Source organism: Tetrao urogallus (genome assembly GCF_951394365.1).
Source record: "Tetrao urogallus genome assembly, chromosome: 4".
Taxonomy (NCBI): domain Eukaryota; kingdom Metazoa; phylum Chordata; class Aves; order Galliformes; family Phasianidae; genus Tetrao; species Tetrao urogallus.
Genome location: NC_136817.1, coordinates 68,590,589 through 68,609,273, shown reverse-complemented (window position 1 = coordinate 68,609,273; position 18,685 = coordinate 68,590,589). Strand labels below are relative to the sequence as shown.

The 18,685-nt window shown below is 49.0% G+C and overlaps 1 protein-coding gene across 2 annotated transcripts in view; it reads right to left on the bottom strand.

The window, feature by feature from the left end:
• The window catches only part of PTPRA (protein tyrosine phosphatase receptor type A), a gene marked incomplete at both ends in the record, with an annotated part of 95,354 nt that overhangs the window by 9,654 nt on the left and 67,015 nt on the right, over positions 1–18,685 (bottom strand). The window contains 8 exons of one of the 2 annotated variants that reach the window (XM_079535095.1): positions 196–272; positions 593–683; positions 2,536–2,672; positions 4,347–4,420; positions 5,324–5,408; positions 8,320–8,337; positions 10,922–11,290; positions 11,686–11,764. In XM_079535095.1, coding sequence (XP_079391221.1) covers positions 196–272; positions 593–683; positions 2,536–2,672; positions 4,347–4,420; positions 5,324–5,408; positions 8,320–8,337; positions 10,922–11,290; positions 11,686–11,764 — 930 coding nt within the window. Of the gene's footprint in view, positions 1–195; positions 273–592; positions 684–2,535; positions 2,673–4,346; positions 4,421–5,323; positions 5,409–8,319; positions 8,338–10,921; positions 11,291–11,685; positions 11,765–18,685 lie in introns of those variants that run through there. The other variant, XM_079535094.1, reaches the window with a different exon arrangement.

Sequence of the window (18,685 nt, the reverse complement as noted above, 5' to 3'; positions counted from 1 at the left end):
TGTGAAGAGATGGGACTGAGCACGGCAGGACCACGGCCAGAATTTATTAGTTCCAGCCCTCTGTCTTGTACTCCAGTTGCTGGACCGTGTTCTTTCGGCTTCTTCCAAACTAAAGTTGCACTCCATAAAGGCCACACACACAGCCAGGCCTCGTTTTTAGGGATGGGAGTCACTCAAGGTAGGACAGGCACTTACATTAATGAAGGAGGCGTTGATGTAGTCAGAGTCAGGAACCCCTTCAACAGGAGTCAGGTGAACCCTGGAATGATCATCTGGAGAAAGATGACAATTCTGCATTAAAACCAAAGCCCCGCAGAGCTGAGCTGAGTTTTTGGAGTGGAGCCCAGGCTTAGGGGGTTCCCAGAATACGTAAGTGACTTTATGCCCTGAAATCCTTCCATGCTCAAAGCCAGGAAGATGATGGACCTTCCTTACACAGAGATCATCTGCATTTCCCATCAGCTTCATTTTCCACATCCTCCTGGCTGCTCACAGCTCCAGGGAGTCCCTAGTGTGCATCTAAGGCTAATGCAGATGCAGCAGCCCCTCTGGGTGAGCCCTCCCTCAGCCCCCCAGCCCCACTGATACGTACAGGGCAAAATGTTCACGTAGCGGTTCTTCTCCTTGTTCTCCTCCTTGGAAGCAGCTTCACATGTGGCCTGAATGGGACACGCTGGGAGAGCCTGTAATGGCAGAAAATGGGGTTTTATGTGATATTTTCAGGCACAAGGAGTCCTGCACAAGGATGAATCCCCTCGACCCACCTCCCTCAACATCACTCCTGTGCTGCTCTGTACCCCGACCCAGCTCAGGGTGATCATTTAAACAGCCCAAGCTGTACCAGACAGCAAATCCCATCTCAGATGCAATATCCCAAGCCTCTGGACACACAAACACGAGGTGGCAGCAAAGCCTCCAACACCAAACCCACCAACACAGGGTTCTGGAAGCTCACAGGGAGGCTCCTGCTGACATTTCCTCCATTACCAGCGATGCTAACTGTGTAACCCAACCAAAACCTCCCTGCTCCAAAACTCCACTGCCCAGCACCTGCAGGGCTGGGAGAGAGCTGCACCATCCCACCCCCAGTAGGGATCTGCTGTCCTTCCAGCAGCATCAGGGACCTCCAAATGGGGGTGCTGGAATCACTTGCAACGTGACCCTGTAATAGCCAGGAGGATGGCATGTGCTGCTTCCTCCAGCTGGCACGACAACATGCAACCCAGGATCCAGGATTTATAACCCAAGTGATTGCTTCCCTTGTTATTCAGCATGTGGATTTGGTTTCATGGGCTCACAGCCTCCTCTGACACGCAGGGTATCGAGTTTTGTGACAGCTGGGGGAAGTCGGCTGCGTTTTCTTTTTTAATCTTGTCATAGTCCTGATATCAGCTTATCACACCTTGCACCTAAGGTTTTATGTATTTGCAGACAGCACCTGCAGTGCAATCAGACCAGCAGTGGATTTTCTTTCATTAATTAAGCCGATGGGGAATCCAGTTAGTTCAGCTCCTAAGCAATATGCTATGACGCTCCAGCCAGTAGTTAACCGTGTCCCCTCCCTCATCACTTCTATTTCTGCACTGCCAAAATGAAACCATACCAGGTTCAGCATCACAAGAAGTCAGAGAGCTCAGTAACATCAGGAACAAGTTTCAGACATCTCAGAAGAGATGATGAAGTGTTGTGGGGTAATGACAATATCTGAATTATTGCCAAGACTGATCAGTGCTGAAGGCCAGCTGTTGTGCTCTAAGTGGTCATCATTCAGTTTCAGAGCTACCAGCTTATTCACATAAGTAGAGTTCTTTCAATTTCTTGTTTTGGCTGTTTCCGCATTTGACACAACACCATGACACAGCTTTACCAGCAATTCATGTTGGCAGTGTTTCTGTTACATGCCTGAGGAGGAGGAGGAGGAGGGAAGGCTCTATGTGGGAGGAAACCAGCAGGCAGGGAAACTCTTTCAGAGCTCTTCCATCCCAAGACCTCCTGGACACAGAAGAATGTAACCCCATGCTAGCAAAACTAAGAGCAGCCGGGTGGGACACAGGCAACAAGAGAGAGATACCAGGGACCAGTTACAAGGGCTAAAACCTCTTTGTGTGCTTTGCAATAAATATGTAAAAATCTCCGAGTGGCTTCGCCTTTGATGTACCAGCTGTTTTGTCTCTGCTGTTCTACAAAATGAGACCAGAATTCTTCTGCTGTGTGTCATAAGCTTTACAGATAGCATCCTGCTCGAGCTGTGCAATTTAAGGGAAAGAAGACAGAGCTTTTCAATTCTCTCTCCATCAACCTCTTCATCTCATCAGCCATGAAATTGCTCCATGGCTGCAGATAACCACCGTCCACCCTGCAATAAACACCCACTGCTTTGCAGAGTAACAGAGGAACCTCTGCGTCGCTTTGAAAGACGAACGCCACTCTGTGCCGGCTCGGCTGTGTCCATTGGAATAAACTGGAGTAAACAACCTCCTTACTCCCACCCCATCCCTCGTGCTGCAGGAGAGGAGGAGAAGCAAAGACACTCACGTTGAACTCTTCTCGGAAGAGCTTGTTGTCATCTGCCATGCGGCGGTTGATCTCCTCCTCCAGCTTGTCGACGGGCAGAGGTGGGTATTTCCTGTTGGTGCTGGGGGACCTGGCGAGCAGTGGCATGCTCTGGGGCTCTGCAATGACACCCAGGGGTCAGAGTTGTCCCCAGATGCTCCTCTGTGCTCAGTACCCATCCTCACAGAGCTCCCACATTGTGGGCACACTGCGTTTAGGGACACTCGTCTGTCCCCGCTCCTGTGATTTGCTCCTCCTTTGGGCTGTCCATGAAAATGTGGGGGTGCTGTGATAACTTGGGACTCTATCAGCAGCCTGGAGTTGAGCACTGCCCTGTTATAGAGCCAGGATGCTGAAATGAGGATCGAGTCATCAGTTCTGGGGGATGAACACCAGAGTCTGCAGCAACAGGACATGGGGTAATGGCTTTAAACTAAAACGAGGGAGATGTAGCTGAGATATTAGGATGAAATTCTTCACTGTGAGGGAGCTGAGGCTCTGGCATTGCTTCCCAGAGGAGCTGTGGGTGCCCCATCCCTGGAGGTCCTCAGGGCCAGGTTGGATGAAGCTTTGGGCACCCGGTCAGTGAAAGGTGTCTCCCCTTGGCAGTGGATCAGAACCATATGGGCTTTAAGGTTCTCTTCCAACCCAAACCATATGATTATGAAGACTCTGAATTCCCTCCTTAACATGGGAAGTTTGGCACAATGACCATGCCACAGCTCCCAGGTGAATGCAGTAAAGGTAGCTGCTGCGTTTGGTTTCTGCTGAGCAACGCCAGCGAAGCCAAGAAAGGCCACAGGAGGGTTATATCAACGCAACTGAGGGTTTATGAAGTTAACACCTTAGCTTACAGCAGTATAAAGCTTGGGCAGGGAAGGTTTTAGCTGCCAGCATGAAAAAACATTGCTGATTTTCAGTTAGTACTCCCTTGTATGTGTGTGGTTAAAACGGAAGAAGCTCAGAAAAAGGATCTGAACTGAGTCTGACTCAGAGAATCATAGAATATCCTGAATTGGAAGGGATCCACAAGGATCACTGAGACTGCCCCTGAGACACTGAGGTTCCTCTTCAACTCCTACAGTAGATAAGCACGTTACAGCAGGCTGGCACAAGACTTTTTAATTGCACTTGTAAATTCTGCCTATCTTTCAAGGTTTTCATAAGGAAAAAACGATGTGTTCCCAGCTTTATCTCCACAGTGTTAATTTGGTGCCTGCAGTCAGTGTGAAGAACTTCACAAGAGTTTTATTCAGCTGTCATCCTAATTTAAAGGGGGACCTGCCAGCAGTTCAGTTTTGGAAGTGATCATCACAGTGTATTAAAACACTTGAGGGAGAACATTTGTTGATGGAATTAAAGTTAGGAAGAGAATTGTTTTAGGTCTGTCAAAATCATGGAAAACAGTGAGAGTTCAGAACAGATTAAAACAACATCATCCAGCAGTGATTCGCTGGGTGCTGTCACTGCACTGGGCTCAGTGCTGAGCTCAGGGGCTCCTGGAGCTTCTACAGAGCTCTGTTTTCTGATGATTTAACATAATTTTGTATGATTACAAATGGAAAGAAGACAAACAAGTCAAATAATCCATTAATAATGGATGAATGGTCCACTCTGAAGAATGCTCGGCATGCCGTGGTTTGCAAGCACATGGCATGTTTTGCAAGGGACGTGGTTTAGTAAACATGGTGGTGATGGGTTGATGGTTGGACTTGATGATCTTGGTGGTCTTTTCCAACCTTAATGATCCTGTGGTGATTCATCTGTACCTCTGTTCCCACGTCATGCCTTACCTGCATCATCTGTCCGACCGTTGGGCAGGCGGAAGGAGTTGGAGTGACTCCCTGCTTGCTTGTATTTCTTGAACCTGAAGGAGAAAAGGGCATGGAGAAAGTCAAGAGTTGGCCATTGAGATGCCAGGTAACCTTCTGGAATAGCAAACCCTCCTCAGCTTCACTGCTGTGAGATGGGCCCCGAGCCAAGAGACGAAGGGAATTTTTCCACCATTGCTAAGGAAATTGCTTTTTTTTTTTTTTCTTCCCCTTTTAATTATTTAATCATCAAAACATTGAGTAAATTAAGATGTTTACTGCAGGTGAATAAACACTCTCTTCCAGCTGAGCAGACGTGCGCTCAGGAGCTGGGTTCATTGAAGGCATCATTTGGAGCAGCCCAGATGCTTGGATTTTTAAAATGTTGTCTTAGAAAGGCTCTCTTGTGCTGCAGCTCCAGCTGCTGCATCGCCCTGTGTGTCCAAACAGCTGCAGCACCCACTGCCCTGCATGGTTCTGCTGGGACAAACCTGCTTCCACAGCACACAGCTTTAGTACCCAAGGCTGTCCGTGGGCATCAGGTCATGTTTGATATCGTGATGGGAATGAAGGAATAATGCAGAAGATTTTATGGCTGGGGAATTCTGTGTAGCTTCACCAGATTCCTCAATTCATCAACCTGAGCCTCGGAAGGAGACCTTGCCTGCTCTTATCTGCACAAGCAGGGCTTTGACTAATCCATCCTTCTCAATGTTACCGTTTCACTAACTGAACAGAGAAGGAATAGCTTTATACTGAAATGAATAAGCAACAATTATTAAATAGCCCCAAATATAATTTTCATTATCCTTCCAGATTTCTTTTTATAACATTGCCTGTGTCAGGCTTGCATAGCTTAGGAAGCAGAACAAAAAGCTCACGATAGAGAGCAGCCAGTCCTTCAGCTAACCATCTAATACATCATTTGTCAAATAAGTCAGCATGAAAGCCCTTCTTACCTTAACATGTACAGCACAATAATAATAAATACTATGACTAGGAGGGAGGACAGGGCCACCATCACGGCGATAATTGGAGTCTCATCTGCAACAAAGAAAGAAAGGTGCAGTTACCAACGGCCATCCAAACCCACCCAGCGCCATCACTTCACCATTCCTCTACAGTTCCTGCTTTTAAAATAACCCACTTGTTCCATAGGGTTGCATTTGTCACGGCTGGTTGGACTGGATGATCTCAGTGGGCTTCTCCAACCTTAACGATTCTGTGGTTTGGTGAAGATGGATACTTGATCTAAGGGAGCGTGCTGAGATTAGATTAAAAGCTGTCAACACCAGTCACAGGACCCTGATCTTTTCTAAGAGCAGTTCTGCTGGGAAACCTTGTGGCATCATGGATGCAAACTCCTGCTGAGAAAGTTGTGAGAGGGGGAGAAGTGGCCACACCAGGGTTTTCATGATTGGGACACAATTAGAAGTGCCCCACAATAAAAAACAAAACAAAAACAGGATTAAAAGTGCCCTATAAAGGCCCATACATAAAGTTTCTAAATTCATCCAAGAGCTCAGAGAGAATCCTTATATTACAATAGGTGAAAACGATGGCCTTTGTAGGACCATACAGATCCCATATTGTTTAAGATAGCCATGATTTTTCTTCCAGCTTCGTGCCCAGGCAATGTTTCCATGCTACGCCCTGACTCCAATTGTGTTCAGCCCAGGGCTGAGGTTTGCTGCCAGCTATTTGTTACCTGCCCCTGGGGTCAGAGCAGCAGTGCTTGGAGCAAGCTCATCACCCAGAGGCAGCTGGAAGACAAGCCACACTAACAGACAGGAAAACAGCCCTACAGGGCATATTTCCAGAAAAATATGGGCAGCAGCAGAGCCAGAGAGGGGTATTTTCATTTTCCATCAGCTCACTCAATCTGGAAGCTCTAGAAAAGTGATTCTGAACAAAAGATCTGACTTATGCTCAGTGATGTGAAGGTGGAGACCTACTGTTGCAAACAATAAAAAACCCACCTCTCCCTGTCTTTGTCCTTTCCATCTGCATCCCCCCCAAAGCCCAGCAGCGAAAAAGAAATTCAGCTGAACACATTTCTGTCTCCTGCATACTCAGTAACTGTTCCTAGCCCTCACCTCCCCTCAGCCATGGCTCATCTTCGTGGTTCATGTTGTTGAATTTATCAAACCCTCTTGCTGTAAAGAGGGTTGCTTGCTTGATGCCTGCCAGGCTTCCCAGACACACTGGGAACAAGTTGGTTGGATGAGGTGCAGGTACATGGTAAGGATGAGAGATAATGGCCTTAAGTTGCACCAGGAGAAAGTCAGCTTGGATATAAGGAAACGCTTCTTCTCAGAAAGGGTGCTGATGCGTTGGCACAGGGAAGTGGTGGAATCACTGTCCCTGGAGGTATTCATGAACAGTGGAGATATGGTGTTGAGGGACATGCTTATGGTCACGGTGGGGATGGACTGGGGCTGGACTTGATGATCTTAGAAGTCTTTTTCAACCTTAATGATTCCATGATTCATCAAGAGCCCACAGAACCAGATTCATGACAAAGCCTCCGTTTGGTTTCTTGGTGGATCCCCTTCCCAGTAGCACTTGGGAAGCAAAATAAGAAGAAGCCATAACACACACTGCAGTTTGGGATAAGTCATTGAGCTTGGCATGAGCAGGCTCCATTTTCATTTGCAATTGGCTTTACAATAACTGGAGCAAAGCAGTAAGTTAAAGAAGTTCCCACTGATCTGTGCCTATCTCTATCATGGCCAAGGCAGGACAGTTCATTGGGATCTAAGTTCCTGCACCAAAACCTCAGTTCTGTGCAATGTTTCAAGGACAGCTGCACAGGGCTCAAAGCAGAGGATATCCCAGTCACTTCTGAATCTAAAATCCAACCAAGATACCAGAAAATCAGAGGGGATTTTTACCTAATGGCAAACCCAGCCATCTGTTCTCATTCTGTAGGACGGGTGTGTATGTGCAAACCACATCACAGCCCCATCACACGGCACTGAAAGCATCACTTCTGGAACAAGTAAAGCGTTAAATACCCGTGCAGCTTTGCTCCCAAGCAGGCAGTGCCTTTTAAAGAGCCTGCCAAGGACTCCATGGTTAGTTTCTCCCTTTCTCTCTGCAATGGATCACACCGTATCAGCAGTAGCACAAGTACAGCTTACAGATGTCCTGTAAGACCAAGATCCTATGAGCTCCTACAAGGCTAAAAAGGGATGGGGAAGGACTTGCAGACAACACAAGAGTTTGGTGTTGCTGTGAAAGACAGTGACAAAGCACCAATTTCCACACGACTTCAGGAAGAAGCAGAGTGAGTTGGAGTGCCATGTAGTGTGCAAAGCTGCAACGCCATCAGGACCATGATGAAAACACAAAGAAAGCAAACAGGCTGCCCTGCTGTTGGTCTGTTGGCTCCTCTGCTGCTAAAGCAATGAGTAATTGCAAATACTCTGTTAGCAACGCTGGTTCTCAGAACTCAGTCATTGAATCAGAGATGGAAAAATGAGTGTAAGTGCTATTATATTACCAGAAATGGATTTCTGCTACTTCTTGCCAGCAAAATTAATGAGAATGATAAGTATTCACATCATTTGCAGAACGGGTCCTGATCAAACAGGGCAAGTCACGGTCAATAAAGACAATTCATAAGCAAAAAAAGGAGAAGGACATTTCTTGAGCAGTTTGTAACCTTTTCATCCAGCCCTGCAGAAGGCAGTGCTGATACACTCAGTGAATGCAGCAGGAACTCCTCCTATCTCAGAGGATACGTACAAATTGGTGCTGAATTGTTTATTTTTGAAAAGCAGGAGCCCAACTCTTATTAACATATCAATATGCCTCTTCTAAAGAGCTTGATATGCTTTGTAAAAGCCATTTTGAAAGCGGGTGATAAGGAGAGCTGTCTAATAGCAGAACGCTTCTGAAAATGCCTTTACTTAGGGCTTGAATAAAGAGTAATGAAATACAAATCTCTTACCTCTTCTGTCAGAGTTACCTGCAGAAAAAGAAAACAGAGGTCTCTTAGCAACCAACATTTTCCTAAGTGAGGATCAAAGACTGAAATAGCAACAAATGTAGTAACTGTCACCGTCTCCTTGCAAATCTTTTTATTAAAATATCTGCTCCCGAAGCCATGATATGGAAATGCATTTCAGCTTTCCCTCAGTTGTAAGAAAAAAGGTATAAAATGCACATTTGTAGCTTTGCTGATTAGAAGGAGAAACTTATGGAAATTTATGACTTTACTTTTTGGTCTGTGAGCCACTGGGAGAAGCATTTCCTATTTTTCTCCTTTTCCATCTCCTGAGCAGCGCTTAATGCTCTGATGACTGCTTTCCAAATTTCCCATTAAGATGAATGGAAAAGGCAGCCCTAAAACTAATTTTGCTCTTTGACAAATCACTTGAAATAAAGCAAGAATCAGCTTGGGCATTTGTTTTAGGGACTGACAGCAAGAGAGAAGCCTTGCTGATTCCATGGCCAACTCGCTGCAGTGCACAAGGAGTAACCAAGTCACAAAAACTCTGGAGGGCTTGGGGCTGAGAAGCAAACTGGATGAGTTCAGCAGTGTTCTGTGGGCCGTGAACGTCCTTCAGCCCCAATCTCAATGCCAACAGCAAAGACAACGTGATGGCAGACTCACCAGGCTGCAGTTCCCAAAAATGCCCAAAGGAAAAGGGTGCACTCAGCACACAGATGTACAGAGGAGCTTAGATCACCCCAAACTCCACATGCCTGGCAGTCACCTCTGCGATGTGCCAAGAGGGCAACGACAGCAGGGTGACCATATGGACATCTGTTCATCCAGATCTTTGAAAGATTAAAGCAGCCCAAGGTAAGGGATAAAAACTGCTAACAGAGGCGTTGTTGGATCTGCTGGGAAATGCAAAATTGAGACATTCAGTGCATGGAACAGCCTGATCGATGGCATCTCTCTAGGAGCTGTTGGATGTCAGGGGGAAGTTCTTGACAGAGAGAGTGGTGAGGTGCTGGAACAGCTGCCAGAGAGGCTGTGGATGCCCCGTCCATCCCTGGAGGTGTTCAAGGCCAGGTTGGATGGAGCCCTGGGCAGCCTGGGCTGCTATGAAATGAGGTCGGAGACCCTGCATGTGGCAGGGGGTTGGAGATTCATGATCCTTGAGGTCCCTTCCAACCCTGGCCGTTCTGTGATTCTGTGATATCTAGTCTAAGCCTTAAATCTGTCATGACAGGGACTGCTTTCTTGTGTCTGTCCATGTGCAGTGCTAAAAAGCATGCCTCGAGCCCATGGCTGGTGTCAAAGTGCAAATAACTGCTTTGTGGAGCAGGAGTATGAATAACCCAAGCTCTGTAGCTGATCAACATCCCAAAGTCATTTATTACTATTGCTTACACAAACCTGTTGAGGACCAACTTTACAGCCAGTACCCGGAGTCTGGGTGCCAGCCCTGTTTTGTGGTTCCAAGAAACTACAAAAGGCAATGAAATTCATCTGTGACAGAAGTGGAATGAGATTGTACAGTCTGGTACACCCAACATCTTGGCAAGAAACTGCAGCTTTCAGAATCAGAATCACAGAATCACAAAACGGTGCAAAAAGTGTGCAGTCACTCTCCATGTTTTCATCAACTCCCTTTACATTCTAAAAGGCCCCAAGGAGGTCTTCCTGAAGCCTTCTCTTCTACAGGCTGCTCTCTGTAGACTGGAACAGGCTGCCCAGGGAGGTGGTGGAGTCTCCTTCTCTGGAGATGTTCAAGACCTGCCTGGATGCCTACCTGTGCAACCTGCTGTAGGGAACCTGTTTTGGCAGGGGGGTTGGACTCGATGATCTCTGGAGGTCCCTTCCAACCCCTACAATTCTGTGATTCTGTGACTGTTTTTCTCCCTTGTTTGAACTAAGGAGAGGATGAATCTTTTTGCACTTACTCACTTCAGTGTATCATATTGTTACACACTGCCATGGAATTTGCCCCAAAATGTCTTCTCGTTCCTATTTGCTCAGCAAAACAAGAGAAGATGAAGAGGCTGGATGTTAGGAAACATTTCGTCTCGGAAAGAGCAGTCAGGCAGTGGCACAGCTGCCCAGGGAGGTGGTGGGGCCACCATTGCTGGAGGTGTTCAAGGACCGTGGAGATGTGGCACTGAGGGACGTGGTTATGGGCATGGTGGGGATGGGGTTGGACTTGGGGATCTTAGCAGTCTTTTCCATCCTTAATGATTCTATGATTCTATTCAAGGAAACAAGCCCACAATTAGGGCAGCCTGGACAAACAGAGTGTGCCAATTGGATGGGGCCAGGCTCTTTTTGGTGGTGCTCTGAGATAGGACAAGGGGCAATGGGAACAAACTGGAACCCGAGAAGTTCCATCTGAGCACGAGAAAGAACTTCTTGACTTTGACAGTGACAGAGCCCTGGCACAAACTGCCCAGAGAGGTGCTGGGCTCTTCTCTAGTGATACTCAAAACCTGCCTGGCTGCCTTCCTGAGCAACCTGCTGCACAGAACCTGTTTTTTGGGGTAGGTAGGAATGCGACAACTCCAGAGGTGCCTCCAACTCCTACAGCTCTGTGATTCTGTGATCCTATGAGCACGGCACCTACCGTTGTGGGATGCAGAAGAGGTCTCTTGCGTCGTCACCGTCGCGCTGACGTTCCTCTCGGTTGTCTCCGCTTCTGTGCTGGGCAGTGCAGTGTGCGGGGCAGACGGTGTCACGCTGGGTGGCAGAGAGATGGCCACAGAGGCAGAGGTGGGCACTGATGCCCCTGGAGTGGAGGCATTGAGGCTGGCAGTGGTGGCATTGGGGGAGATGCTGGTGGCTGTGGTTGTAGGAGGCTCCGACGCCGGGGTAGAAGTGGTCATCGGAGTGCTAACGTTGAGGCTGCTCACTCTCAGCGTCGTCCCACCATCAGGAATTGCTGTAGGAGCTTTGGTGGGGATCCTGGTGGAGGTGGGCACTGTTGTGGGTGGCTCTGTGAGGATGAGGAGCACAAAGGAGAATCTGTAAGTTACTTTCCTGGAGGATTTATATGCTATAGATTTGTGCTGCTGTAACTACAAGCAGAAAAACAACCAACACATCCCAAGTCTAGGAGAGAGAGCACTTTGCACAGTACGGTGATGCCAGTCTTACAAAAGCAGCTCACATACTGTGATGTAGGGAAAGAATAAGAATTAGTGCCCCTGTAAGAGAGGATTGATGTTTGCCATGGGAAAAACCTGCAGGTCCCTTCTATGAGCACCTACAGTTTGCCACACTTGCAGCACAACTAACAGAATGGGTGAGTCACAAGAACAAGAGCATTTCCTCCTTCCATCCTGAAGAGGATTCAGGGGCAGAAGAGAGGAGACAATAAGCAAGGTTTACCTGTTGTGACATTGTTAGCACCTACGCTGATCAGGCCACTTCCAAGCAAAAGGACAAAGAACCATAGATCCATGTTGACCTGAGAAAAAGAGCAAAAAAAACACTTATTTGAACTGTCATCCCAAACTAATTCACACTGGGGATGCTGCTGTGTAAAGCTGGAAGGGACGAGTGAGCGTGTGGATGGAGTCACTGCATGCACGTGGATGGAAGGATTTATCTGGATGTTCATACATCCCCACCTGGATAAGGAAATCAGCAGGGAGTTGATGTAACAGTGCACACGTCAGAGTGCCATGATGAAACCTAAATGCAATACACAGCAAGGAGCCATGATCCTAAAGGCACAAAAGAGGGGAGGTTGGCTCACCTCCCCCCATCACCCATCTCCAGGACACCCACATCCCCTTTTTCACATTGCACTCAAGCACATGGTGGAGGTTTGTAGGTTATTCTGGATTTGGGGAAGCCTAATTCAAAGCCCCAAACAGCCATCCTGCAGAGAATAACCCAAAGCAATCTGCAAGCTCTGCCTGTGCTGTGCATGCATTGTGCCGTGCATTTCTTCCCAGGAAGCGTCCTGAAAAATTAAATTACAGGATGATGACATCAGTAAAATTGTTTTTTTCCCAGAACAATCCCCAACCTTTCTCCCTCAGCCCTTTTAAATGCATGCTCAAAGTTTTTTTACAGCGTTTGTTGCTTGTTTCTTCCTTCCAAAAAGCTCCTAAGAAACGGGTATGGTTATCTGCTCTGAAACAGGTATGGATCCAGAGGCAATCAAAAGTATGAGGTCAGATATCATCATCCAGCCCCAAGCTTGCAAGCCCCTGAAACAGCCCTTCCAGAAAGGACTTCATTCCTGCAATCCCTCCTTCCTCTTTCATTCACCCTGCCTTGTTTGCTCTCGTCGTATCGATTCAAATATGCTTCAGTTGAGACCCATCCCAAATTCTGGGCAAGGGGACAAGGCTGATGTCATGAAAGATGCAGCCCCACCAGCAGCATCCTCCCACCAGCACCACCCGCCTACATTCTTTGCCTCCCTCCTAACGAAGACACGGCAAAAATGGAAGTGATCAGTGGAGAACATTGCTGGCAGCACGGCGTTCCTTGTTGTTAGACCCAGGATGCAGCTCATCCTATGCCCACACTGCACAGGGAGGAGGGGTTTTTGCTTAGCTTGGAGAAGGGAAGGCTCTGAGGAGACCTCATTGTGGCCTTCCAATACTTGAAGGGAATGTGTGAACAGGAGGGGGAACGGCTGTTTATGAGGGTGGATGGTGAGAGGACAAAGGGGAAAGGTTTTCAACTGAGACAGGGGAGGTTTAGGTTGGATATTAGGAGGAAGTTTTTCACCCAGAGGGTGGTGAGGCACTGGAACAGGTTGCCAAGGAGGCTGTGGATGCCCCATCCCTGCAGGCATTCAAGGCCAGGCTGGATGTGGCTCTGGGCAGCCTGGTCTGTGACCCTGCACATAGCAAGGGGTTGGACTAAATGACCACTGCAGTCCTTTTCAACCCAGGGCATTCAGTGATTCTATGATTCACATGGGCTCTGCACATCCCACAGTGAACCCATTCTTGGAGAAACAGATCTTAATCTCTTCCAAAACCTTCTTAAGAGTTTGAATGATGTGAGCTGGCTCTTGCTGGTGAGAATCCCCATGAATGGCAATCTGTGCCATCTCCTGCTTCCTGGAGGCAGACAGGGAGAGGCTGGGAGGAAAGGCTGGATATTAGGAAACATTTCTTTTCCCAATGAGTGGTCAGGCAGTTGGCAAAGGCTGCAAAGGGAAGTGGAAGAGTCCCCATCCCTGGAGGTGTTAATGAACCATGGAGATGTGGCACTGAGGGATATGTGGTGGGGATGGGTTGGGGTTGGTCTTGGGGACTGCAGAGCTCTTTTCCAACCTTAACAATTCTGTGATTCCTGGACCAGCCCATGGCTCTCGCTGGAAAAGCCCGGAAAAGACAAGATGGGTGATGCTTTGCTGAGTGAAGAGACATCAGCAGTGAGGTACTGCCTGCCCCTCCAGCCCCCAACATCATGTGAGGGGGAAATGGCACCAAATAATTGCATTTTGCTGAGCTTTGGCCTGGTTTTATAAAGAAAGCAAAATGCAGGTAGGCCTGGGTAAGCTCTAAGCAGAGAGGTGGTGGGTGCCCTATCCCTGGAGGTAATGCAGGACAGGGTTCTGAGCACTGATGGAGCTGTGGGTGTCCTTGTTCGCTGCAGGGAGTGGGACCAGATGGCCTTTAAAGGTCCCTTCCAACTCAAACCGTTCTATGATTTGATGATTCTAACAGTTTTTACGGCTTTATGACAAGGCTGTGAATATGAAAAGCAAAAGGAGCCCAGGCAGCCCCTAGGGCATCACCAGCTCATCAAACAAAACCCCTGGAGCTGCTCCTGTTCCTGGCCATCAGCTGTTTTATCACTGTAAAAATGGATCTGGAGGAGAAAGCAAGTACAAAATCCCCACGGCAGGGCCAGCTCTGCCCCAGCCTCTGCTCTCTGCATCCTCCCAATCCCTCAGGGCAGCTTAAACAAATGCCAGCGGTTCGCAGTGCCCAGTTCCTAACATGACAAAAAAAGGGCCTCCAGAGCCCTACCCCAACGCCGGAGCAACTCGAGCCTCCCTTCCCCCCCCCCCCCCTCTGCTCCCTCCCTGCTGATTCGGAAACAGGGAGGAAATACTTGTAATGTTATCAACATAAACACAGCTCTTGGCCGGCTGCGGCATCCTGTGAGCGCTGCAGAAAAACACCCTGACGTCATGTCTCGGGCTCTGCCAAGGAGGAGCTGGGTTTGCTGGGAATGGGGAACTATCGGCGAGCAGAAGGGTTGGCTGGAGGTGCTCCCAGAAAAGCAGGAGGGGTTTTGTGCCCCGGGATTGGAGGAAGGTTGGGTTTGGGCTGCAGGATTGTGAAAACAAGGAGATCTCGTACAGGCGATCGGCAGCGGGAGGGGGAGAAGATAAAAAAGGCAGCAGGAGCTTTGCAATGTAACAAGTGGTGGTGGTTTGTGCTGAGCTCGGCGAAGCAGCTCCCAGTAGGGTTAGACAAGTGCAAATGCAAAAGGAAAGGGTGGCAGAGAGCCATGAGAATAGCTCAGCTGTGCTGGAAGACAATCTTGCCGCTCCCTCCGCTCCCTGTCCCCTCCTGCTGCTCCTTTACATTGCTGGAGCAGCGGGTTTGTGCGCCGTCTGGCCTCTCCCTCCAGCCCCGTGCAGTGTCTGCCATCTCACTCCATCCTTTTGCAAAGCAGAGAAAGCTGACAAAGGGAGGAGGAGAGCTCTGGGTTGGCCCGCTGGGATCAGGCTGGTCCGACTGCAGAGTGCTTTCGCAGCACCAATTCCCGTCATCCCCAACTTCTGGCTTTGCAGCAGGCTGTGTTACAGCAGAGTTGGCCATTGCGGGACAGGAGCTGCTGCTCGTGGTGCTGTGCTACCACGGGGTGACTAATCCTCTGCATGCCTCTCCAAAGCTGGAGTGAAGGCTTTGATGTGTCACTGAGCATTATTCCCCCACCCCACCCTCTGCTTTTCCACTCTTGAACAGAAAAGATGAATCACAGAGACTATTCACCCTTAAAACACACTTGTTCGTTCTCCCTCCCTCCCTCCCTCCCTCCCTCCCTCCCTCCCTCCCTGCCTTCCTTCCTTCCTTCCTTCCTTCCTTCCTTCCTTCCTTCCTTCCTTCCTTCCTTCCTTCCTTCCTTCCTTCCTTCCTTCCTTCCTTCCTTCCTTCCTTCCTTCCTTCCTTCCTTCCTTCCTTCCTTCCCTCCTTCCCTCCTTCCCTCCTTCCCTCCTTCCCTCCTTCCTTCCTTCCTTCCTTCCTTCCCTCCTTCCTTCCTTCCCTCCTTCCCTCCTTCCTTCCCTCCCTCCCTCCCTCCCTCCCTCCCTCCCTCCCTCCCTCCCTCCCTTTCTCCCCTTCCTTTCTTCCCCCCACCCCCTAAAGGGGGTCTTTCCGCCCTGCTTTCCCTGGAGCAGCGGTACCAATGCTGAGAAGGATGAGCTCAGGGCTTTGCTTTCTGCATCATCCAGCACCTGCCCAACCTTCCACGGATCTCCACATCCTAAATTCCCACTCTCCATTCACTACAACGGAGTGTTCTTTCAAAGCAAGACACAGCAATCTCAATGAATGTGCATAGAAGGGGTAATTAGGGACCCCAATCCCACCTGCTTTTCTGGGGTGCAGAAAGCCTTTGTGCTGTCAGAGTGATGCTAAAAGGCTCTTCTGCTGCTACAAAGTGCAAATCTCCAAGTCTCAGCCTCACCTACTGCTGCACAGCCTCACAAATGGGCTTTTTAACTCCCCAAATGAATGGCTTGTAGCGAGGGGACCAACACTGAGAGCAGCACTCGAGGTGCATCCTCGCCTGTGTCAGTACAGCAGGATGAACCCCTCCTGCTCCTGCTGCCTGCACTACTGCTGGCACAAGACAGGATGCCACTGGCCTTAATGGCCACAAGAAGAGGGAACCACAGGACAGGGGAGCCTTAAAGCTGAGAAAAGGTAAAACATGGAGAAAAATGGGAAACATGGGATGGAAGAGAGCTGTCGGAGATGGAGATGGAGGACTGGAAAGCAAAGAGCATATCCTTACAGGCAGGAGTGGGGCTGCGTGATCCCAGCTTGATTGTCCAAAAACTGGAATAAAGAACTCAAATTGTACCGGACTGTTTACCGTTTTAACGATCATATTTTAAGGTTTCTCCTTTGTTCCAGGCAGCATTTGTAATAGAGAGAAAGCAATAGAAAGATGCTTCTCATCTCGCTGCTGATTGTCGAACCGGACCAATTGCTTTTGGTTTGGAAGCCAGGATGAAGCACAGCCATTATGATACATTTCGGAGAGCGAGCACGAAGTGCATGGGGAGGGAAAACAAGAAAACACTGAAATAAAACAACCAAAGGCAAACGCTGCACGGATCTGAGCTACGCTGCAAGCTGATCGAGCGCTGGGCAGCCGCAGGCACAGCATCCTCCTTCACACAACGGTGTTGGAGGGGATCGTTCCCACGAGAGCTTTAAGATCTCCTCCTGGAGGCTGAGCTGCCAGCTTAGCACCGCTCGGCGACGCGGCGCTTTGTGCTTACCCTGAGCGCGGCCGGGGCGACGGCGAGGAGCCGGAGCGGGGAGCAGCCCCTGCCAAAGCCCAATCCCGATATACCTGCGGTGGTTCTGCACCGCTCAACGGTTCAGCCCTGTTGCCACAGTAACACTTGTGGTGTAGCCGAGATCACTGATTATGAAACTGCTAATTAGGGTGTACTCCAGTGCTCAAATGGCTCCCTGTGAGCGATGTGACAATGGCGAGCACGGCGAAGACGAACGCCACAAAGCAACACGTTGCTCAGCACTGAGGTGCTGCCTGTCCAGCAAGCTTTTGGGGAAGTTTTAAACAATTTAGCTTGTTTTCCTTCTGGTTACATGCAAGACTCAGCAGAGCAGACCTTACTCTTTACATACATTTGCATTGTGTTGCATATATTATGCCCTTATTTGCAAGAGGACAGACGTAGAGATAGCCCAAGCGCGGTGCAGGGATGCATTCCCAGCCCACAGCCTCTCACATTAGGAAGTTTGCAAACGAGGTGAACTGGAGCTGAAAACATCTCCCTCCTTCGCTGCTGTACGGGACTGCCAAAAGCGCTGGAAGCACATCTTGTGCTGAAGGCTCCAAGAATCTGAGCTGAGAATCTGCAATGCCACTGGATGCGAGCATTTCCAGCTCAACCTACAAGTAGGTTAGCAGAGCACACAGCAAGTGCAAGGAGAACGGCTCGGCAGAGCTGCAAAAGAGTGACTGCCGCCTTAAAGCAAAAGAGAAATGCTTGAATTTGGAGTGACGGGGTTCAGCGGCGTGGTGGTGATGGGTCAGTGGTTGGGCTTGGTGTTCTCAGTGGTCATTCTGACCTCAATGAATCTGGTGCAGCTGGAGGCGTCGTTTCTAACCCTCCAACAGACTCATTTACAGGAATTAGGCTTTTAATGCTGTGCGCTCGTGTCTGCAGCGCACTGTAAGCCGTTCCGATGCGACCACAGAGAGAACATCTGCTTTTGTGAGCAATTAGCCAAATTACCGTCAATTAGGGGGAGCGCAGGTAAGAGCAGCGCAAGCAAAGGTGCAAAAGGCAGTCCTAGGAGGAGGGATGTCCCGACAGTCCCTCTGACACGTTCCTCCTGGAAGCAAAGCTTTTCTCATGTCCTTTGGAAGCCATTTCAATTCATTTCCAACTCCTGGATCAGCACATCTGCACGCGGAGCAATTTGAGGAGAGCCTTACGGTCACAGCCCGGAATCATCTGTGTGCAGACAACACTTGAGAAAGCCCAAATCTTCCAAATTATACAACTAGAAGCATCGCAGAGGAAGAATCTGCAGCATGGAGCCAACGAGCGTGGAAGGAGTGGGATGAGATGAAGGGAAAAGAGCGGGTGCTCCAGAATGCCCAGCAATGCCCGCACTACCAGGATGCTGCGGCCAGCAGGCTTATGCAGCAGTCTTCTGCTCTTGCAAAAATATTGTCTGAAAAGGCTTGGGAAATGGTTCATTAGAAAAAATAATGATATAGAAGCTACAGCTATAAAAACAGATCCGTCTCCCAAATATTTCCTCTCCTCAGCCCACGCTCCTGAACAACGACCAAACTCCTGTTTTGCCTCCGGTGGCTCTATTTCCACGCGGGTGTTTTTCTTTCCACGTGTTCTGGTCCAGAAGGAAGCCAAGCTGAAGGGTTCAGAGCCCCACCACGGTGCTGGGCGCATCAAAGGGTTATGCAGACCAATGATCACGCTCTGAAACAAAAAGGCAGCCAAGAAAGGCTGTTACTTTGGGATAAGTGGGGCTGATCTGAAGAGGCACTGCTCAGACAAAAGCCTCGGCGCATTTCCATGGTTACTGCCACGCATCCCCTGGAGCAGAGGATGTCCTTCTCCTGTTGCAGAAGATGCTAATAGCCAGCAGCTATGCACAGCATTTCACCGGGT